The sequence below is a fragment of the Sander vitreus genome, chromosome 14 (assembly GCF_031162955.1).
Source record: "Sander vitreus isolate 19-12246 chromosome 14, sanVit1, whole genome shotgun sequence".
Taxonomy (NCBI): domain Eukaryota; kingdom Metazoa; phylum Chordata; class Actinopteri; order Perciformes; family Percidae; genus Sander; species Sander vitreus.
Genome location: NC_135868.1, coordinates 6950626 through 6974982, shown reverse-complemented (window position 1 = coordinate 6974982; position 24357 = coordinate 6950626). Strand labels below are relative to the sequence as shown.

Genomic DNA, 24357 nt, shown 5'->3' with positions numbered 1-24357 from the left:
GATTGGCTGTTAGACAAACTGGAGGGAAAATACTCTTCTGTCATTGAGCTGTTGAGTGTGTGTGCTAGTCTTGATATGAGAAATAAACGTATCTTATAATGGTTTTGTTTTACCTCCATTTTTAACTCCTGGAGTGAATATTTTCACTGATATCAAATAATTAAGTAACAGCTGAAACTTACGTTGTGATTTTGAAAAGATCCTGGAGAAGACTAACTATTTTAAACACCTTTAAAAGAAAATATATTTATGTAGATTTATGTCTACAGTTTTTTGTGCTGACAACCAGGGACACAGGAGTAGCATCAAGCCGCGTTTATATTTCTGCAGATATATTATTTGAAAGCATGTAGAAATCCACAACATTTATATTATTTCACTATCAATTCATCTTCCGATTATTTTTGATTTTATTTCTCGCATGATCGATTAACCGTTTGGACTATATAATGTGAGATAAAGTGAAAAGTGTCCATCACAAATTCTTAAAGCCCAGTGACGTCTTCAAATGTCTTGTTTTGTTTGACAAATAGTGAAAAGCCCAAAAATATTGCGTTTGCTATCACAGAGAAAAGCAGCAAATCTTCCCAAATGAGAAGCTGGAACCAGAGAATATTTGCCTTTTTAGCGTGAAATTTCACTCAAACGATTAATTGGTTATCAAATTATGCTGATTATTTTTCTGTTGATCAAGGAAAACTAACTAAAAGTGATGGATATGTCTTTCTTTAATAAACTCTGTTGAATTCTTTAGCATTGTACATTGCACACATATTGCTTTTTCTGTCCCTCATAACAGGCAACATCACTTGAAAGGATGTTTGACTATCCATCCAGCAGGAAGTTAGATATTTAACAGAATGGCGGGAAGGGAAAAGAAGAGGGTCTGTGTTTTCTCTCAGACAGACCGATAACGAGCAGAGAGAGGCTGGATAGGAAGAGAGGCTCCATTGGTGTGGAGGAAGAGGTGGTGGAGGTGTTAGTGAGGGGGGTAAGATAACACAGTTGTGGCTCAGCATCAGGCTCTATTCCTGGCCTGGCTGCCTCACACCTCTGGCCTGCGGAGGACGCAGGCTGGAGGTCTGCCTGGCTGCAAATCACACTTCAGTTTGACTTTGTAACAGACAGGAACATGTTACTGGGAACCTCATAAACTGAACTGACAAAGGGAGCTCTATATAAAAAAATAAACATGCTGCTAGCCTTTTTTTCTGAGCTCCGTTTTTACAACCTGGATGAGGTCATCTAAGTAAAACATAAAGATAGCTGTTCAAGACTTTACAATAAGATAAATAGGATATTATCAACAGGACCTTGAACTCAAAGAACCTTCAGTTTCCTAACAAGTGATTGTCTTTACATCAGCTCATATACTGCTATTCATCACTGTTGAGGAAGATAAGGAACATGTAATAATGTGAAGAAGTCAATGTACCTACTGTATGTGACTGATATCCAGTTACTCTTGGTTGTGTGTCTTTTACTGAGTAATGAAATTAAGGTGCGTGTTAACAAAAAAGCTTAATACAAGCAGCTACTAAGTCTGGGTGGCAACTTTCCTGCAGAAATCCTCTCATATTGTTATTCACAAATCAATACAATCCATTCCTGAGTCTGAGTGAATACAGCATCATCACTAACTCCCCATAGTCTCCCCATAGGGGCTGTTTAGCCCATTACTTAACTCCTCTAAGCTGGTGTGTGTGTATTTGTGTATGACCTCGTCATCTACATAAGTAGTATAGTGTACTCAGTAGGGTAATCACGCATGCTGCAGCAACCATGCTAGATTTGGATTATTGTAATTAACCTCCCTCCTCTCTTTTTCTTTTCTTCAGATGAGCGGGACAGGGTGCAAAAGAAAACCTTCACAAAATGGGTCAACAAGCATCTCATCAAGGTATGTGTCAAAGTACAAATGGTTTGCATTTGTTTCTGTTTTGGTTTGTGGAAATCCTTGTGGGGGCTATTTTATATTAAATGCTGAAGGTTTGGTCTTGAAATGTATCATCTCGTCCCTTATCTTCAATATAAATAAGATTTTAATTGTGTTACTTCTCACCAACACAGATCAAACAAACTTACAAAAATACTTTTGAGTCGTGGTTTAACCACATCATTTTTAAATGCATGTCTCAAAGGGCTTTATACACTCTAATATGTCATATACCATACCCTGTTCTAAAAGCTGACCTACCTTCTGTTTTTTTTTTAAGAACACACTACTGGTCTGTTTCTTTTCCCTCCACCTCTCTGAGCTGAGACCGTGTGGCTTCATCAGTCCTGTGTGGACTGATCAGTGTTAATGTGGCCTTGTCTGCTGGTTTGCTTCATCTCTGTTAGTAATGGCTCTAACGTTACAGCTTGTTAAACAGTTTCCCTCTGTCTGGCGTTGTTAACACTTTGAACGTGTTCAGCATCAAAAGCAAAGAGTTAAATAAACTAAATGATCGTCTTGAATGAGTATTTAATAGCGGTTGTGAATATAGAAATGTTTACTGGAATGCCGATATTGAATTATTGATTGGCAGACTGTCGTTGTCTCACTAGTATACTGAACGTGATTGTTGTATGCTTAGTCATCGATAAAGAAACAAACGGAACAAGTTAAATCGGAATGAGCAGCTGCATAACGTCTCTAATACCATTTAGCTAAATAAGAGCTACAGTTCTTCCCTTCACAGTAAGGACAGAAATGCATAATGACACCTGACGGCCTTCAAATCATGTCAAAATGTGGTGGCCGGGTTGGCTCGGTTGGTAGAGCAGGCGCACATACGTTATATGGAGGTATATGCCTCGCCGCAGAAGGTCCCAGGTTCGAGTCCGACCTGTGACAATTTCCTGCATGTCTTTCCCCTCTCTCTTCCCCTTTCATGTATAGCTGTCCTATCCATTAAAGGTGGAAATGCCCCAAAAAATAAAATCTTAAGAAAAAATAAAAAAGTCATGTTAAAATGCTGCATGCTGAGTCAAACCCTTATAGTAGGTGACATAGATTGTTGAAGATAATGAAACTGGAAGGGAAACGCATGCTGCGTCCGAAATCCCTTACGCACTATGTACTCAGTATGTGTACTATCGTTCAGCATACCTTTGTGTCAATAAACAGAAGTATCTTTTCGGACGCACTGAGCTGTATTACCACGTCACTTTCTGAGAGCCTTCTTGCCGGTTGAAGACGTGTAACCATGGTAACCCATGTCGTCCTCAGCTTTACTGTTATCGCCAGATGAGATAATGCTTCAATTACTCAAAAAGGTGGAAAACAACAGCTTTTTAATATGTTGAAATGTAGATTGAAGTGTTGCGGAGCTGCCTCGGTCGCTGCCCGTTTGTCTATCATGAACGTTGTTGTTACTACCACATTGCATTGTTGGATATTTTATGATGGCGTAGTGTCCAGTGTTTGCATACTGTAATATTTTACCGTAAATAGTATTTATTATTATCATAATTATAATAATTTAAGCGCTAATGGTTTCATACTAAGGTTTTGGACGTACTAAAAATAGCAAACTGTTTGAGCGCGCTAAATAGCATGTTAGTATGGAATATTGAATGCAGCCACCGATTTATTATCTTGGTTATACCTATGAGCTATTTACAGTAAGTGTCTCCTTTGTACGCCCCAGACAGCTGCCTTTGCTGCCTACATGTGTGCATAGTGTCACATTCTGCACACACACACACACACACACACACACACACACACACACACACACACACACACACACACACACACGCCATTTCTATCACTTCCATAAAGTACAGTATGTATAGCATGTGACACACACACACACACACACACACACACACACACGCCATTTCTATCACTCCCATAAAGTACAGTATGTATAGCATGTGTCACACACACACACACACACACACACACACACACACACACACACACACACACACACACACACACACACACACACACACACACACAGGCAGTAAGGACTCTGAGGAGAGGAGAATGCTGGGTATTTCTGTCACATGAATGAAGTGTCTGTCTGACCCCATAACTCCGGAGCGACTGTCGTCACGGTGCCCAGCCTCTGAATGTAACTCTATATCTGCTGGCCCTGCCAGACCAACCACTGACTGTAAATGTAGGTCAGAGATGGAGAGCGAGAGCAGCAGACGGAGAGACGGGGTGATTTTTCAGTGCTGGAGATGCATCTCCCATTCATTTGTATAAGGATGGTTCTGTTTTACTGCTGCTGAGTGTGCTTTACATTACAAACATTACATAAGAGCAGATGATTGGTTTTTAATTAATTGATTAGTTGATTGATATAAAATGAATAGGCAGCAACTTTGGATGATTTAGATAATTCAAAGCAAAAAAACTAAGAAAAAAAATATCTGGTTCCAGATTTTTAAATGCATCTAAAATATTTGCTGTTTTTCTGAGGAGAATAATGAATATGTTTGGGTTGGGTTGGACCAAACAAACAAGTTGAATAAGTCATCTCAGGCTTGAAGAAATGGTGATGGACATTTCCCACCATTTTCTAGACCAAACAATTAATTGATTGATCGAGAACATAACATGCAAGTTAATTATTAATTCAAATTATTGTTACATGAAAGAAAAACTGCTGAAACATTGAAACTTAATTGATTCATTCTTTTTCCTAGGTTTTTTTTTAATTTAAGTCAGCAAAAACTTCTAATATTCACTTGTTCTACCATCTCAAATGAGCTATTTGCAGTTTGTCTGTTTGTATAATTTATTATATATAAAATATACCTAAATATATATTTAGAAAAAAACTACAATTTTAAACATTGTTTCGATCACTTGTTCTACCAATCTTAAAATGAAGTACCTAGAAACACCTTAAACAGAAATGCTTCGAAAAGAGACAAATAGAGCAAGAAAGAAATGGCTTCAGGTGGCATAATGCAGCGTGAACAACAGACACACACACACACACACACACACACACACACACAGCCAGCCATTACATTTGCACAGAGGTCATGTAGAGTTAGGTTGTCATTGTTAGAGTGCTGAACTTTACTGTCGTAGCGAGATTGAGAAAGCAGCGAGGGTAAGACAGGATGGGTGGAAGAAGATGGAGAGGGGAAGGGTGACATGGAAACATATGAAAGAGGAGAAACAACTCTTTTCTGATCCGTTGAAATATCTGCTGCTAGTTAGATGACGAAGTGTTGCTAAAGAAGTAATATTTCAATAGGCGATTATGTCCCAACACAGTGTTCTTTAATAGAGAGGGGGTGAAATACTTCTGTGTTCTCATCATCTGTTGACTCGTAGCCAGCACTGTTGAGTCTACAAACCTCCTCCCTATCTGCAGGGATTTACAGGCAAACACAGACAGAGAAAACAAGGGGGGGGGGGATTAAGAGAGAAAGACGGAATAGAAAATAAGCTCATGAGACAAAGAGAAGGGACATTAAAGAAAAGATGAAGAGGTAGATGTAGACAGAAACAGCTGCTCATTGCCCTCAGCTTCCTATTGGGTGACATAATCGCTCCTTGTTTCCTGTATGCTCTGTATGTGTGTGTCACGTCTGGTATGTTTTTGGTTGCTCAGGTGTGCAGGGTGTTGATAGGTGTGCGTGCGCGCGCAGTGCAAACAAGGGGCCAATATAGACTGAGCTACCTGCTGGCATGCAGTGACACATTTTGACCCAGCAGGGTGTTGACACAGTGAGCACAAATCTTGAAGCTTTGTATTATGAAGTCAGAAGGAGGCAATTTATTAAGACATTTATCCAAAAAGTGACTGAAAATATTGGAAGCTATTTGAGCTGATAAAAGCGGTTACAATTATCCCCATATTCAGTCCACAGATTTGTCCTGAGTATATCAGTATATGCTGATGCTGTTGCCGAGGTGCTGTCATCTTGGTCCTTAACACGAGCTCCATGTGACAGCTGCCGTCACTGCACATCCGACACAGCTGGCTGTGTGAGCAACATCCGTGAAGATGCACTCGTACACACACAAAAAACATCACAAAATAACAATCTGCAGATTCAGCTGCGTGTTGGAGTGATTTTAAATTCAGTGACCCAAGACTGAACTCTGTCTTACTGGATGTTGTTTTAACAACAGTGAGTATCACACACTGCTGTCTACTGTAGACTTGGTTTTTGATGTGTTGCATCATGCAGTGGGACTTAAGGACTTTCTGAGGTGCCATCTCTGGACGCCAACGGGAACATAAATAAAAAGATGGGGGCAGCTCCATGGGGGCAGCCTACTTAGCACTGTGATTTTATGCAGCGTAGATACACCAAGCAGCTTTAAAGAAAAGAATACATTTAAACATTGTTGCAGGTTTGGTCCATATATGCATGTAGGCTTATTATTTGGATGCACCTACGATCATCAAAATTCATAAGAAGTATGCTAACAGTATGAAAAGGATTTGTTGTTTACTCTGAAACGCAATGCTGATGGCTCACAGTCCAGATATAGTATTGGTTATTAGTAGATTTTTCGGGAGGGTTGGTTTCATTTCAAATCACAGGGTGGGCTTCCAGTAAACTGGTATTAAACACAACATGGGCAGAGATGAATCCACTCATTGATGGTAACTTGGAACCAAACGAAGGCTCTGACACATTGAGACACAATTAGACAAAAGCAGCACCTCATTTCCAGTCAGCGTTGGATGCGCCATTTCTTCCTGACATCTAATTAACACTTCTTCCATCAGCTCCCTTCTAAAACAGCTGATGTCATCCTTCAACAGAAGAGTGAGAGCGTGACACAGATGCGGGAGGAGAAGGAAGGTGGATATGGAAAGTAAAAATAAAAAAAAGGGGTTATTGAGGACAAGTGGAGGGATTTTTTTTATTTTTTTACTTTTGTAGCTGTAGCTTTAAGCCAAAGACAATTATAGCTCTGAGCTCCACCTCAAAAAAGTCCTTCTGAGCGCCTGGGTAGGTCACCTGGTAGAGCGCGGGTTTGACTCCGACCTGCGGCCCTTTGCTGCATGTCATTCCCCCTCTCTCCCCCTTCGTGTCTTCAGCTGTCCTATACAAATAAAGGCCTAAAATGCCCCCCAAAAAATAATCTTTAAAAAAAAAAAAAAAGTCCTTCTGCCTAAGGCATCTACCTTAAAGAGTTCCAGGATAGTTGTTTCATTTGAATTAACATTCTGTGAATCATGACTTGGTTGGAAGGTGAAGGACCTCTCTAGGTTTTACTTTTGTGACTGTTCTGCCCTCCTGTGGTGAAATGTGGTACTACGGTTTCTTGTCCTGAGGCCAGGACTGCAGCAAAACTTTTATCAGTGCAGGTGCATGCGAGAAGCAGGAAAATCACTGTAATGCAGGTAGACGTGCCCTTAGTTGCCTATGTAGATCTGCATTTTTGAAGAAACTGCTTTGAAGCACTTTAGAAGTTGGAGTAGGTGTGTTGGATCTTGGTTGCATGCCGATGCCCCTCTCTTTCCACTGTCTGCTTTCAGATGAAGCAGCAAATAGTTTATTTGCAAAATTAAAGCTTATTGTTTGCTATTGCCCGAGTTTTTCTGCAGACATTTTATGATACCTACTGTTCTTCTTTCTCAAACTGGTGAATTGGAAAGTAGTCTTGAATAGAATAAGAGCTAGTGACCTAGAAACACTCTACTTTTTTGTCACGTCTTATTCAGTTGATCTCATAAGAGATTATGCGTTGTTTTCAAATATTTTCTCTATTCATAAACCTATAATCTTTTAGTCTTTTATGTCTCCACAAGAGCATGTTAACTTTGTCCACTCAGTGAGAAATGTTGCTTTAAAGCCGTAATACAGTATGTTTTTGTGTATTTCAATATTAGTTTTCGATTTTTCCTTTCTATTCTTGATAGTTTATTTTCATGCAGGAGAGCAGGTGAAGAGCAACGTTTTAGTCATGGTCTTGTTGGAATTAAGGTTTCATAAACAAAATAAAACAATGGATTGCTTATACATTTCAATTTAAAGTCCTCTAATTCATACAAAATATGGATAAACTAGTTTAGTTGTCTGTCTGTCTGTCTGTCTGTCTCACTGAGTGTTCCACTTTCAAACAAAACGAGCACTGATGCTGATCAGGCTGCTGCTGAGTCACCGTGTCAGCAGCGGTTGCCACCGGTGACAACCTACCCCCACTCCCTGTGGTTGCGATGTCATGGCAACAGAGACAAGGGGCCACAGCTGTTGCATCGCCTCTGTTGGCCCGGCAACCGCTGCCACCAGCCCCGTCAGCTGTGGGGCAAAATCGGCCTGGCAGATGTCAACAGTGTTGAGTCAACAGAGGGTTGATTGGAGTGTGTGATTCACTTTTTTTCTTTCTGTTTTTCTTCCCTTCTCATTCCTTTCCCTTTATTCCCTAATCCCTTATCACCTAACCTCTTCCTTCCCTCTTTCCTACCTCCTTTCTCAGGTGAGGAAACACATCACAGACCTGTACGAGGACCTGAGGGATGGACACAACCTGATTTCCTTGCTGGAGGTCCTCTCTGGAGTCACCCTGGTATGCATTGTTATCACACACACACACACACACACACACACACACACGCGCACACAGAGACACATGATTATTCATCTTACTTACTAATATTTCACACTCCTCCTCTACCTCATTACACACCCTAGCATCCCCAGCTCAGTGCATCACAATCCTGAGAATGTGGCACACACTCTTCAAAAATAACGCTGGAGTTCGAGAGGCAGTTAAACCTTTTCCAGCTTGAAGGTTTTAGACATTCTGGGTGACTCCCTGCTCCAGGCTGGCACACTAGTAATGTTTGTTAGCTTGAGCACCAGTGGCCCGACTTTGCTCAGCGTGATGATGTAAGAGCCTTAGTCCTAATGCTGACGGTAAACAGGCCACAATGTGACGCAGGCTGGTTCAGTGGCAGACAGGTAGACTAACAGAAACAGACTGCTGACTCTGGTCTGCTTATGTACACACAAGATCACACAAAGGACACACTGCTCCTTTCTGACCCTGTCACCATCATGAACAATGATCTGAGTGAGTTAAACTGACTTTTTTTCACAGTGTTTACATTATTTTATAATCTTTTTTTGCAGTTACGGTACTTTTGTCCATTTTTTCACTTGGTCCTGCCCTCTTTCACTCTGTCCTCCTTATCCATCAAATCTCACACTTCATCTCTTCTTACTCTTCCTCTCTTTCTATCTCCCATACCCCCCCACCTCCTTTTGTTACCATAGCAACAGAAAAGCGGCCCTACACAGAAAAGGGCATACACCTCGCGGGCCCCCCCTCTCATCTTGCTCGGAGGGGAGGATGAGGAGGAGGAAGGAGCTCAGGGAGTATGTTTGAATCAACCCTTCTCCCCCTCTGCCGCTCACCGCTCGCTCTGTCACTTCTGACCTCTGACCCTTCAGCTTCACCCTCTGCCCCCAATAGGTGGAGCTGTGTGGCTGCATGAGAGTGCTGTGCCACTGACCTCTGACCAGAAACCATACTGGGCTGCACATGACAACATACAATGCTGTGTTACTGTATCACACTACATGCAGGCCGTCATTTCTGTTGGGTTACAGCATCATAACATATGTGTTGATGGTTTTTATGTTCAAATTATGTGTTTCTCTTTGAGCAGACAGACAGACAGGAATGAAAGTTCATCAACCCTTTAAAAACAGGGCTGTTTCTGAAAAGTTGGCATTGTAAAGATTTTCAACCGACAATGCTCTACGACTATTTTGCATGAATTGTGTACAATAAAATATTACTTAAATATCATCATACACTCAGTGGCCACTTTATTAACAATCTAATGCAATCCAAAACAACAACTCAGCGATAAAATCTGCCTTTATATTATAAAGTTCAGTTCAAAGAGGTGTTTATGTAACTATATGTTTATTATTGAGGTTGTAGTTTGGAGTGTTGTTAAATTCGACTGTATCAGATTGAAAGATGCTTCTAATGTTTTGCCCACCTCATTTACAAACATGAGGATGAAACACACTTGATTACAGCGCAAAACTATCACTAACTAGGACCTCAATAATCAACATAGAGCTGAATTAACACCTCACCAAAAACTGAACATTATAAGAAGTTGTGGCATCTGTTGTATTGGATTACAGTACATTTTATATAACGTGACCAGGGAGTGTGTATTTGTAGCTGTAATTTGGAAAGAATGAGGTATTTGACTTAAACTATTGTTGTTTTATTTAATTGTAAATGCAAAACATGTCTATATTGAGGATATTGAAAGTTTAGGACTGACATGTAAACATATTTCTGAAGCAGTAATAGGAATAATCACAGTAACAAAAAAGTATATTGCAATTAAAGAGTGTTTCCCTCTGATTGGATGGAAGATGTTTGAGCAGATTGACTTGGTTTAGTAGCTCAACACACTGAGCAACACAGGTAGAGGAAAACATGCAATGGCGCAAACTGTGTGTCAAGCTTAGACTTGTAATGTGTGCCATAGAAAACACATACACCATCTCTCCTCTCCTCTCCCCTCGCTGATGTGATGACTAACCCTGAGTGTACCTTCTTTTTACCAGCACAGTGTGAACCCACATCTGCACCTGCATTTTGCAGCAAAAGTGTGTTTGTAATGTTTGTGTGTGTGCTTTCTTTTTTTGTTTCTTTCTTACTTTGTTTCTTGCTTTTGTTTCTTTGTATGTTTGTTTTTGTTTCTTTCTTTCTTTCTTTCTTTCTAAACATTGTGAAAATGTGGTGTTGAATAAAGAAAATGAGAAGAATTATCTGATATGAAGTTTGCATTTTTCAATCGAAGAGCAGCATGGTTTGGGTGTAGTTCGCACCTGAGTTTTGGCATGTCTTTAACAGCTCCTGTTGAAGACAGCGCCCCCAGAGCAGATTTTTTACTTCACTGCACTGTGGATTGAATTGAGCTTTATTTGCACTCACTGCTGCCTCCTGCGTTTGTGTCACTAAAAAAACTACTGAGTTTAAATTTGATTTGTTGACTTTCCTCATTATTTTCTCTCTCTTTTCTTTCCAGCCAAGAGAAAAGGGGCGAATGAGATTTCATCGACTACAGAATGTCCAAATAGCGCTGGACTTCCTCAAACAGAGACAGGTACACACACACACACACACACATACACACACACACACATACACATACACATACACACACACACACACACACACACACACACACACACACACACACACACAGCTCTGGTGGTTGTGTCTAGTCACTTGTTAGTTGAGCAAACAGTTGACAGTTTTGTTATTTATAATTCCATGAAATGAGTCAGCACTTGTTCCAGATTGGTTGTTATAATCTGTGAATTGAGACAAACATGATGAAAATGTCTAGCTCTTTGTCAGTATTAACCTTGTGTGTTTTCCATAAGGATTATGAAATTAGGACACTAGAGGGGTACTCTGAGTGTGCAGGCCTCTGCTAAGGCATGCCCTATTTCACAATGTTAATGCAGTGTGAAATAGCTAAGTCGGGAACTCATTATTTCAATTATTCCAACAACACATGAATGGCGCCAAACGCCCTATCTCGCAAATAATTTGTCCCCGCCCCAGGATTTGGATCCACTCCAAAATTCAATGGGTTCTTCCTTGGCCCATGCTACACCCTTCCATCAAGTTTCACCAAGACCTAACAGACAAACCAACAGACAAACCAACAAACGACCAACAAACAGACAAACCGAGCCATAAACATAACCTCCTTGCCGGAGGTAAATATCTTAATGAGTATTAGTCCAGTCTGGGGACTGTGCACATGCGTTCATATTGTTGTGTACAGATTTCGAGGTATTAGTAATTGCACAACCACAGCCAACCTCATTTTCAGCTGTCTGTGTGGGATAGTTTGTGTGAAAGCTATTTGCCAGCTTCTCCAAACATGCCTGGTGTGAAAAAGGCCTTGATGTAGTTTAAAGTTCCTGGTTGCTATTTACAGTCCGGTGCAGCAAATTCTACAAAGTTTGCATAAGCGAGTAATTGGAAATACTGTACTTTTCATCCAGGGACTGGGCAGTTTAGAAATGTGGTGAGAGGGAGAGAGAGAAGAGCGAGGGAGAGAGACATCTATTTAACTGTACTAAACATTTTTCATAAAGCACCTACCGACTCTCTCTGCCCCCCCCACATACTGCGTCTTTCATTGTTTCCTCTCTATCATGAATTCATCTTTCTCACTTACTGCACACTGCATCTTATCGTTTACTCTCAAACTGCAGCTCTTTCTCTCCTTTAAACCACACTCTTCCTCCATACTGTATCTCTCAAGTCCCCATCTTTCTTCAACTGCGTCTCTCTCGTCTTGTTCCCTAGAGGCAGCAGCCATGGAGAACTGACCTTTTTTTTTCCTCTGAATCCTCTCTGAGTTTCACTGCAGGTCTAATTACACAGCCCGGGTGGCTTGGCTTAGCTTAGCCGAAGCCACAAGATTTCTCTCTAATGGAGCATGATAGTTGGAGCAGAGATAATTTTTCATCATTAACATGCAGAAAACAAACAATGATTTATGTGTTTTCTTAGCAGATCTTCTCCTTTTGAGCATTTTGTTACCAAACCAAAGCTCTTCTGTTTCCCTGTTTTCAGGTCAAACTTGTGAACATCAGGAACGATGACATCACCGACGGGAACCCCAAGCTGACGTTAGGTCTCATCTGGACCATCATCCTTCACTTCCAGGTCCGTGCCCTTCATATGCTGTTCTGTGGCTTCTGGCTCTGTGTGTCCTGTGTTGGACTCAATTAGTGGTTATTTCAGTCAAACCGGCATGAACATAACTTCTTGAGTTCTCGATTTGAAAAGCTTAATGGGCAGCTAAAGGTTCTCATATTCAGCTCTTATTGACATATTATCTCTAATTGATTATGTAATAATTGAATTACTACCCGCATCATTACTGTTGTGATTCAATCTGGATTTTAACGAAAGCAGATTGCTCCAAATGGGGACTTAATTATTTATCTACTTTTCTGTGTTGTCCTGTTGTTACCCAGCATCTCTGTCCAGCTGTTGGGATTTGAGTTGTGGTCACTGCCAGGATGGGCTTAGCTGTGTGTGTGTGTGTGTGTGTGTGTGTGTGTGTGTGTGTGTGTGTGTGTGTGTTATACAACAGAAAAGGTTGCTTTTTTCACCACGGAGTGGAAATCAGAAAGACTGTGTGCACGTTGATATTCTTCTGTGGAACCTCTGAGTAAGATGGATTCAGAGTCTTAAGGGTTTTCTTCCAGCAATGCTAGTTGGATTTATACACGTTACTGTAGTTGTACAAGTTTTCATGCAGGTTAGTGTTTTATAAGCGTATTAAGGGGTATACAATGTGACTCTGTGCTCAAAGGCATTTGGACACATCAGTGATTTAATCATGTTGTTGTCCTCAGTCTGTGGCATAAAACCACCTCTGAGCAGGGCCTTGCAGGAATTCGTCCTTAAAACATCACGAGGCCGCTGTTTGGCTTCAGTTTGGCAGTTGGAAAAGCTCGGGCGTAAAGGGATCACAGGAGACATGTTCAGTCCGTAGGCATCCATATAAACCCTGAGCCTCGATTTTTGCTGCAGGTTTTAAAAAAAACATGCAGCTTAAAAGCTTTTTTCAACTACAAGTTTGAAATGGAGAGAAATCTAAATACTGCATTGTTGTCTAAAGGGCATTGTGTCAGTCATTTGAACTGTTGTGTATTCTTTGTGATTCCTGATGTGGAATAAATTTCCCTAAATGTATCTGCATCACTGTGGCCTGCAGACAGGGTTGTACTCTGTTGAAATCATTACAGCTGGGCTCCCATTACCACTGGGTCCGAGGTTGCAGACAAAAACCTTTTAGCTTGAACAAAGCATCTAATTTTTATTTGTTATGTTTTATTGCTGGAACATTTTTTGTCCAGTTGATTTTTGGAAAGAAACGTTCATGAGCCCGTTGTAGTTGCTATGGTTGGCCACTAGACTGTGCTGTGATGTGACCCTTAGCAAGGTGACACTGCCAGCTGGTTGCTATGGAAACAGTAGTGCGTGACACCCCGACAACCGTTCCAGTGGGCATGACTCAGCAGAACATCTTGTTACACAGAGAGAGAGAGAGAGAGAGAGAGAGAGAGAGAGCGAGCGAGAGGGGTGGAGGGACTACAGGACTTACCCAAAGATGACAGACAGGACTGGGGCTGAAACAGGCTGCAGAGTTCTGGAGGAAATCAACGGAGGAGATATAAAAATAAATAAAGAGATGGAAAGAATGAATTGGCATGCTGAGCAGCAACTAATTTCAGAGTTCAGTGGGTTCATGAGATGACGACAGTTTTTCAGAGCTGCAGTGAGAGACTCCAGTCCGTCAGAGCTCTGTGTCCCTGCACTGTGTTGTGGTTTGATGATTATTACTGTAAATGCAAGGTGGTAGATCAGCAACATGTGATCAGCAACATGTGCTCATATGTCCTCATGTCACCGTATAATTACACCCCAAAAATGCAATATAAATGGGATAATCTTATGTCAGGATTTGAACTACATCTGGATTTGTTTCTGCTCTTTTCAAATAGACACAAGGAACATCCATCTCAAGCTCACACTGAGAGTCGTCCTGTTTGACATGGACAAAAACGACCTTTTCAATTACTTTGTATTAACATCTCATCGCTCAAACTGTGAAAACATGTGGTTTTAGTGCAGTATTTAGTGCGATACACAGGAAAAATGGTCACTAAATGCTTTAAATGCAGCATGGCCCACATATGCACTTTTACCTGCTTTGGTCTGAACATCAATGATGACAAAGAGTATTATGATGATGAATTCATATTTGAAAACAAGCCTCCAAGTCTTTGTGACCAGTAGCAAAGGAGTGTCTCGGCACATCAGGATGTTTCTCAGTAAGCTGTCATTTTTCATTTGGGTTATAACGGTTATAACCCATATAATTTCACTGGCCCATCAAGTTACAGATGAGGTGTTACCTTACTCTGTCAGCTGGCCCAGACAACCTGCTTCCTCAGCAAACCTGCTGAAGTCAAACAGCTTTAAACTCCGAGGATTTTATTAACAATTTCTTGCAAATATCTGTCAGCCACCAGCTCATTATCATCGAAAGCAAATAAAATGAAAACTCCAATCTTTTTTTGCAAGAAAGCGACAAAAACTTGTATTTAAATGTTGCTTGTCAAAGCATGCAGACAGCTTTCTAGCATTTTTTCTAACTTTCACAGTTCACAATATTACTACTTTTAATTGATACTTTAACATGCTCATCATCATTGGGAATCAAACCTGTATACCAGGTAGTGTGAATGTCACTGACAACCACAGCTGTGAATGTCAGAACAGTCAAGAAATTGTCTATAATAGAAATTCCCACTACTCCCCGTTTAAACTTGACTGTAGTTACTCAATCTAACCACTAGGTGACACCAGTTAGCTCAGTATTAAAGAAGACCCGGCTGGTTAAAAAAGTCTCTAGCCATACAGAGAAATCCCTGTCCGTGGACCCTCCTCCTGTTGCACTGTGTCTGCCTGTGTTTGGCTAAGCTAGCTGTACATTACTGATAATTTCGTCACAGAGTTAATTTCTGATCTGTTGAAGAAATTCATCACTGTTTATCTGACTTGCTTTATGGCAGAATCAGCAATTGGGTTTAATTTATCAGTGTTACTTGGTACTAATTTAGGCCTGTGTCGCATCAATTGATCACCGTCTGTGACGGTTCACACTGACTTCACTATAGATTCCCACCATCAAGCAGACTGTAAGGAGCACAAACGGGAGCCTGAATTATGATAATGAAAATCTCAAGCTCGATCACAATGCTTCAGCGCACATTATTGACAAAAGAGCTGCTAGATATATGATCAAAAGAGCTTCTGAAAGTCCAGCATGCAGTGGCTGCGTCTTGTGAAAAGCTAAAACTGGTTTCAGACGAAGGCTGCTGTCTGATTAGCACAGCTCATGATGGCCTGCAGCCACAGCGAAGGGGTGAAAGCCTCGGCGGCTTGATTAGTGCTTTTCTCCCATTGGTTCATGCCTTTTCCATGTGTGTTGGTGTGTGTTGTTCTCTTATGCTCTCTGTGCATTTGGTTAATGAAAGAAGATGGATTACCATTGCTTTCACCACTTTAGAGTTGCCGCCTGTTAGTGGTCTCCATCCATATCTGTCTCTCTAAAAACGTTCGCCATACATTAGGCACTTATTGTATATGCAAAGTAGTATGAGTTCTTACATCTGCAGTGCTGGTGACAAATCTTTTTCTCCTGCTGTGTTGCTATCATGCTGCACTGTACAGAATCACATGTATGAATGAGCTGTTATTCAACCTCATGTCTGTGCAGTGATGGTGGGTGTAGGCCTATAGAGGCTGTAGATGGCAACATGACTTTAAATGAGTTCAGTGGTGTAGGAGCGGAGTTAAAAATCTGAATACAGCTACATTACTTATTATTTTTTGTGGGAAATATGGATCAAATTTTCTATTTTGTTTTCTACCCCATTGTATACTTGTCTATTAGGGCTGCAACTCATGTTTGTTCCCATCATCGATGAATCTGTAAATCATTTTTCCAATTAATCGTTCAGTCCATAAAATATAAGAAAGAAGTAGCAATCTCAATTCCCCAAAACCCAAAGATATAATTTACAGTAATAAAACTGAGAAAATAACCGTATATTATCACATTTAAGGATTTGAAATTATCAAAAAGCCATTTTGCTTGACATAGATGATTTAACCGGTTAACCCATCCGTTAGTAATGGTTTTAGCACAGCACTAACCCTTTATAGATTCTAAACATCAGATTAAAAAGGGCTATTTTGGGCTAATCCAATGGATTAAATGCCTGTAAAAATCAGGTACTTCATCACAGTGATGCAGAAACCCTGCAAATCCCATATTGCCATTAAAAAGCCTGCAATGACCGAATACAACCAGTGACCTCTGTATAAACAGTATAGACAAATCTCCGTCAACTCATTTCCAAACCATAACTGCTCTGATGTGTGTGTGTGTGTGTGTGTGTGCATGTGAGTGTCTCTCTCTCTCCCCCCAAGAAAAAGAAAAAAAAAGAAAAGAATCCAGCCCCTCCTGTTTTTCTTCTGTCCTTTTCAACGTTCTCTTAATTCCCTCAAATCTCTTTCGTCACTCCCTCCCTTCTCCGCGCGCCCGCTACTCTTCACCCCAGAGCCATTCATAACCTGTAGCTTGATGGACAGATGGAGACTGAAGGGAATAGATGGAAAAAGAGTGAGAGAGAAACAAATTGAGGTGCTAACCTGCTTCTCATTTATTTTGCAGAAACTCAACAGTCTTTAGATTTGATTTCTCTCCCGCTCGCTGTCATTCAGGGAAGCTTTTGGGTCAAGTGTGTGTGTGTGCATGTGTGGCATAGAAAGCTGCTCACTAACAGCCGAGAGAGAAAGAGAGAGAGAGAGAGCGGTAGGAGTAACGAGCAAGCGGATAGGAGGAGGAAAACCACGGAGGGAGGGGTGGATTGTGAGAGCGAGAGATCGAGCAGAAGAGAGTGTGAAGCTGCAGCAGCCGGGAGATAAAAGCTTTTCTCTCCCTCTGCCGGCGTCTGTGAATGAGGGATAAAGCGGAAGAGTGAAGCCAGCCAAGGGAGAGACGAATCCAGGCTGCCTGCTGTCACTGGAGCTCCTGGCTTCCCCGGATCAGCAGGCCTCAAACGCACAGCAGGACAAGACACTCGTGGACACGTATGTAGACGGGCTCACACAGCTGACCGGGGGACCGCCCAACCTTGCAGGCACAAACAAACACTCACACTCTCTCCAGGATAGCCACACACTTGCTGTTTCTCTGGCCTCCACCGTATCAATCGGATCAATCCAGCCATGCTTGTCTGACGGAGCCACGGTTTCTTTTAGCCGGAGACGCCCTGTGTTCCTGTTTTTTGCTCCCTGCATGTCTTTGTTTTTATTAAGGGGAGTGCAGACCCTCTTCTCCTAAACCTCTGCCGCTGTGCTGCGTGGAGTTCAAGACTGCCCTTCACTGGACACTGAATCCCTTTGGCTCTGTTCCAGGTACACATCTGTACGTGTAGACTAAGTAAATCTGCTACTTTTAATCTGGATCTTGACAAGACCTTAGCTAAGCTGACACCGTACCAGTCTCTTCCTCCCTTCCTCCTCTTCTGCCTCAGTCCAGCTCCGGCTCCTACCCCAGATGCCTCTTCCAAATTAGATCTGGTGGACGTGAGGAATTATTAAGAGACGAAAAGACACCACAGAAGAGAAACGGAACGAGAGCCTTTTCCCCCCAGCCTGATGTTTTTTTTGTCTCGGCATAAGACATGGTCTAAATACCTCCCCACCTGCTGCAAACTGTGGATTTTGTCAGGCTGTTGCATCGTCGCACTGCACCACCTGAGGAAGGGGAAGCTTACTTAACTGGTAGACTGACAGCAGGACATGGGAGGTTTATGATTGGACAGCCCTGGAACACAATTCTCAGCCACCTCTGGTCCTCAGGGAGTCCGACATTGAGGTGTCTTTAGACGTGTATCTAGGGGAGAGGCATGTGATGCCAAAAGCTGTGTCTGGGGAGCTTAAGGTGGAGTCTGTCTGCATTTGGCTGCCTCTAGATTTAGACCGGCACCCTACTCAGGCACACAGCTACATTTTGTGGGTTTTCTACTACGGTGAGTTGATTCCACAGGTATCTGGCTGCCCTAGATAATCATTGTGAAGACTTTCCTGCCAATCTTTCAATGAGAGAAATTAACGCCAGCAATTTGGGATTTCAACATATTGACAACAACAGTCCCTTAAGAGGAGGAACGAACACAAGCTGGAAGGGTCGACACATCGTGTGAGGCGTCAGCTCAATGACGAGGCAGGATTAAATCGTGGGAGGATGACAAGGAGAAGCATCAGGGCGGGAAGCCGATGCTCTGATTGAGTATTTAACAAGCTGTCAGAGTATTGGCTGAATCTCACAGCAATCTGCGGCAGCATTGGCTGACTGCACACTATCTCTCACCCACACCCAATCTGGGCGTCGTGCTGTCTCGGCAGAATGAGACACCGAGCCCGCCGTTACTACGAGGGATATCGACAGCTTCAACATTAATACTACTTCCACTACGAGTACCGTGACGGGTAGGATTCCCACCGATGGCTGACTTGCGTTAGGGATCTTACCTCTCTCCTCTTGCACTGCAATAACATTACCACAGTGGGAGAGATGGGCATCATTAATTCATGAGCTCAGATAGCTGTTAGATCTGAGTGTAGATAGAGCTCTGGCACCTGGAACCGACATCAACATCACTTTGTTTGTGGTTTATCGAGGTAAAAAAGAGGAATCAGAATGCAATTGCAGCAGACGATGGTGTTGCTTTTCTCTCTGCCTTGCGTAGTAATCACCACTCATATTTGAGGGAATTGTGACATTGAATTATAAATGCGATAAGACTGCCTCTGATTCCAAAACTCCCAGAAATCCAGCAGTACATACTCTCAGACTTTCACACTTCGTTCTCATGTCACATGTGTGTGTGTGTGTGTGTGTGTGTGTGTGTGTGAATCAGCTGAAGCTTCACTAATGGTCTGAATAGCACCGGACTGCACTACATTTTTCTCTCTCCCACATTCATTATCCTGCCTGACACATTGCCTTACACCAGGTAACAGCTCACCTGCCAAAAAGCCCGGTGATAAATCAGACACCTGACCCTAACCACATTTATTTTCCTCCCTTGTGTGGCTCTGCTGACATAGCTGTGTCCTTGTGTCCTTGACTGCGACTACATGTCTTCTGGGATAAACAGATCAAGTAAAGTAGCCAGCTGTGTGCCAATATTCATACACTTTTACACAGCAGGCCCTTAGGGAGAGAGCAGGGCTTGCCAGTGCAGCCCCTGAATCCAAGTCAGGTGAGGTGAAGGAAAGAGGAAGGACAGGTGGGAGCTGTGACACGTCGGCCTGAGCTGCCTGCTTCGGGATTAAACCAAAAGTTGCCTGAGAAAAAGACTGACCTTCCCTCTCTTTCCTCTGTTGACAGCTCATACATCCCTCTTTCTATTTACCGGATTTTATTTAAGATGCTGCCATGGAAAGTGGAGCTAAACGTGCTCTTCCTAACTTCACATTACTCACAGATTGAGGGAACTGTCAGTCACTTGCCAGCCTATCTGAACATTCCCTTTCCACTGTCTCTTTTTTTGAGGGATGGGATTTTGCTCTAAAACACATGGACTAAATTTAAATTTAGTATAATAATTATAATAATTTTCCCTTCTCTGATGGATTAACTTCCTGTATTTTTGCTGCAGTTTTTTATCTTTACAACATAATATCTGTCAACATCAGAGACATGGGGAACTCCATTGGTTGTGTCAGGCCTCCTCGGGAGGGGGAACTCGGGGGAGGCCCCCCACTTTCACCAAAGAAGCGTCTACGTTTCAGACGTAAGCACAAGGGCAAGAAGAACAGGAAAGGAGAGTTAGAACAGGAGGACTTTGAGCGACAACGAAGCCATGAGCCTGATGAAAGAGAGGAAGAGGATGAAGACGATGAGGAAAAGGCTGCAGTTATAGAAACGGCAGATTTTAGCAACAGAGCTAGGACTCGAATGACAGTGCCTGATACCCAGTTCACTCATACCAAAACGAATCTTCACAGCAATACACTTTCCCCTGGCTTCGTGAGTGCCAGTGTAGAGGGCCAAATGGGCAACAGATTACTTGAAGTGTCCCCCAAGCCCAGCCCAGCCTGGAGAGGGGTTTTCTGCCTTCCAGGGGAGGAAGACACTGTTAGCGCCATCATAGATGTCTCCAGCATCCCAAGCCAAACCACAACCACCACCCCAGTCAACACAGCCTCAGCCCTGGGCAGTACCACTCCAGGTGGAGGGAGGGTCTGCCGCGTTAAGGAGAAAGTCCAAGGGGTCCTAGAGAAACCTTGGATCCTCCGACAGAAGAAGGAGAAAAAAGAAAAGGGGAGGGTAGAGAGAGAGGAAAAGGGGGATGGGGGAGTTAAAGGAGGACCAGAAGGGACTGTAGCAGTGGTGCGGACACCTTCAGGGAGGGAGCACAAAGGTGTGGTCCATATCCGTGAGGTGGATGGTAAACTCTGCGTGGTGAGGACAGTGTACCCCAGTGATTTTGGCTCTCCAGTGTGGAGGGCCGAACGTGACAGTGAGGTAGAGGTGCGCAAAGAGCCCCTTGCCCCATCTTCAGTCACAGGAAATATTCTCAAAGTCCAACTGACTGAGGAAGACAAAAGTAGAGCCAAGATGCCTGCAGGGGATTTCCCCATGTCCTCTAACCAAATGTGGATTCAGGAGACTATGGCTGTCAAGGGATTTAGCTTGGACACCCCAGTTCGTGCACAGGAACAGTATTCTCTGTTGGAGTCGGGCTATGCCAGCGACCTGCCACTAACATCACCAGAAACAGCGGGCACCACTCCCAGTCAGACAGACTGGGGAGGGCTGACCAGCAGCTCATCAGAGAGACTGGACTCCATGATGGAGAGCCCTCTGCAACAGGCGACTGTAAAATATCTGCCACAGGTTTGCATCTGTCTACCTCTACCTCTTTCTTCCAGTCACACATCTAATCTGTTAACCAACTCTCTTAGATCTTTATCTTGATCTCTGTCTTGAAGAGTGCTACGACAATTAGTTGATTAATCCAGAGGTTCCCGTTGACACGGTACCAGATCTCAGAACATTTGCTACCTGGCTGACAAGAAGCGATATGACTCAGCAAAAAAAAGTGCAAAAAAGATTGGAAACCCCCTGAATAAATCAATTCAAAAAGTCGATCTGCAGAAAATTAATCAACACTAATGGTAATACATTACTTTTTTAAGTCATTTATGAAGGAAAATGACAAACATTTGTTTGCTCCAGCTTCACAAATGTGAGGATTTGGTCCTCTACTCTATTATCAATTGAATGTCTTTAGGTTTTGGACTGGTAGTCAGATAAAACAAGCCTCCTAAGGACATTTAGTTTAGTTTTTTGGTTTACACATATACAAATACTACAGATTAATATACACAATAAAAGATGTGATGGAGAGATACAAAAAACCCTTTAAAGGCTTAATCGGGGCACTCTCCAATTAGGGCTGGGCGATATGGAGAAAATCAAATATCACGATATTTTTGACCAAATACCTCGATATCGATACCGCAACGATATTGTAGTGTTGACTATTGGTGCTTTCACAAAATATTTACAAAATGAGATTTTTGATAAATAATCATCAGTAATGTGGATATAATGACTAAGTGGGTAAAGGCAAAGAACAGTTACAACAGTCTGGTAAGTTCAGAAAATTACATAACTCTACTGTAATGCAGCCTTTAAAACCAGGAAAACACAACACTTATGCCATATTACGATATCCAAAATCTAAGCCGATATCTAGTCTCATATCACGATATCTATATAATATCAATATATTGCCCAGCTCTATCTCCAATGCATAATCCAATAAAAATAAACTAAAATACTGAGAAGAAAAAAAAAAAAAAAAAGCCTAAACTAAAATTACACACAGTATCAAATCAACAGAATACATATGAAAGGTAAAATAATATTAGGAGTAACATGGGTTGTTTACAAAGACATTCCATAGGGATAACATTGCACAGACAACAGCTTTCTTAAATAGCATTACCTTGTGTTCTGGGGAATCAAAATGTTTGGACTTTTCAAGATTTTGTTCTCAAGATTGAAGGAATGGTTTTGTTATCGATAATATGGTGATGAGATTGGAACCTAAAGGTTATTCATCTACTTAACCTTTTGGGTTATTTTGTAATACATTAAACAGTAACATTTTGTTGTGCAACATGTAAAGCTTGAGGTCTCTGGAGCCCATTTTCAAACCAGTGGTTTATAGTGCTGCAGAGAGGCATTCACAGCTCTTGATTTGTATGATGCTATTTGAAGGCTTCCTTTGTTATCATTTCTGCACCGTGTTTGTTGTCATGAAGCGTTATATATGTATGTATGCATGTGTGTTGTTATCAGCTCTTGAAAGGCACTATGCCTCTCTCTATTCTTTCTGCCTCTGTCCCCAGAGCCTAATCAACGCGGCACAGCCTTCTCTCCCAGTATCCTTCTTCCTTCACTTCATTTCTTCCCCTTCACCTCTTTCCACTGCTTGTTATTTCCCTTACACACATACTCGCTCACTACTGACGTCTGTTAGAGTGTGGCAGACAGGCCGGCTGTTTCTTTGTGTGAGAGAAGGGTCATTGCTTCAAATGACATGGTTGCCTCTTGTTCCAAACTGAAACATGTAATTTTCAGCAGCACACAATGCATCCATGGGCGTATGTCTGTGTCTGTGTAGCTCTGGTGGTTTTGGTTGAAAAAGTTTACTGGGGGGGGGGGAAGTAGACGGGTGAGATCGGTTCATTCAAACATCATCACTATCATTTTCTGTTGGTGATTTACACAATAGTCTTTTTACATTACCTTTGCCTGTTTATTTGGCTGTATTCAGCATATTTTACAGTTTGCTGCCTGCCAGTAGGGCTGGTTATTGTTTAAAGTTTTTGAGTTTTGGTACTTAATTTGATAAATAGAAACATGTTTTTGTCTACAAAAACCTTTTTATCACTAAACCAAACAACCCAGATGTTTCAGGTGTTAAATGTTCTTGCCACATATCAACTTCCCTATGATAAAATAGTCTAAAACATCAGGATCTAATCAAATGATTAGTGAAAAAGCTTCTGAATCTTATAGACATTTAATGCCAGCTTTTGGTATTTGATACACAATGCTACAGACACATTTTGGTAAGTACGAAAACAGTGCTGAAGTTACTAGCCATACCTGCACGGACATTACTTTATTAAGTGTCAAAGAAAAGTATATCTTTAAGCCCTTTTGTAATGTCAAGAAACGGCTATGATGCATTGCCTCATGACTCTGTACCAAGTTGTTGTTTTACTGTTGCTATCTAGTGAAATATAAAAGACAAATTGCCATGGAATATCTTAACCTCAGTGTGTTGTGAAGCATTCATTGCAGTGCATACTGTTCAAATGTCTGTATGGAGCTTAGCCTATTAGTCTAGCCCAGTGCTTCTTTGTACAGTGTGTGTTTGGGATGTGAAAAATGTTTGAGGCTCAATTGCAGGAATGAGCAGAGAGAAAGTGTGCTAGCTCACAGCTTTCAGCTCTCCTTCACCTTGAAAATGAAAAGACTGCTGCAGCCACTGCAGTGATATAGCAGATGACGGGCGCTTTTCACTACGGCTGCCAGAGTTCGTTGCGTTCTCCTCAACATTAAAAGGCAGTACAGTATGGCTGCGCAGTACAGCAGCTGATGGCATGTCGGGTTGTGTTTAGTGCTACGTGTCTCATTTGATGCACAGTTGCTGACTCAGGAGAAACACTCAAACACTGATACAGTAGATCCACAA

The 24357-nt window shown here is 41.9% G+C and overlaps 2 protein-coding genes across 15 annotated transcripts in view; both read left to right on the top strand.

Annotated features, from left to right (window-relative positions):
• macf1a (microtubule actin crosslinking factor 1a) overlaps positions 1 to 24357 on the top strand; it is a 219733-nt gene that overhangs the window by 78548 nt on the left and 116828 nt on the right. For 11 of the 14 annotated variants that reach the window (XM_078268399.1, XM_078268407.1, XM_078268406.1 and 8 more), the window contains exons 2-6: positions 1839 to 1900; positions 8399 to 8488; positions 9199 to 9300; positions 10986 to 11063; positions 12557 to 12649. In XM_078268399.1, the coding sequence (XP_078124525.1) occupies positions 1839 to 1900; positions 8399 to 8488; positions 9199 to 9300; positions 10986 to 11063; positions 12557 to 12649 (425 nt within the window). The remainder of the gene's footprint in view (positions 1 to 1838; positions 1901 to 8398; positions 8489 to 9198; positions 9301 to 10985; positions 11064 to 12556; positions 12650 to 24357) is intronic. The other 3 variants (XM_078268411.1, XM_078268410.1, XM_078268403.1) reach the window with 1 other exon arrangement.
• LOC144529224 (uncharacterized) lies at positions 20003 to 21560 on the top strand. Its single transcript, XM_078268229.1, has one exon. It carries the CDS (start codon positions 20280 to 20282, stop codon positions 21558 to 21560), a length of 1281 nt encoding a protein of 426 aa, XP_078124355.1. The 5' UTR covers positions 20003 to 20279.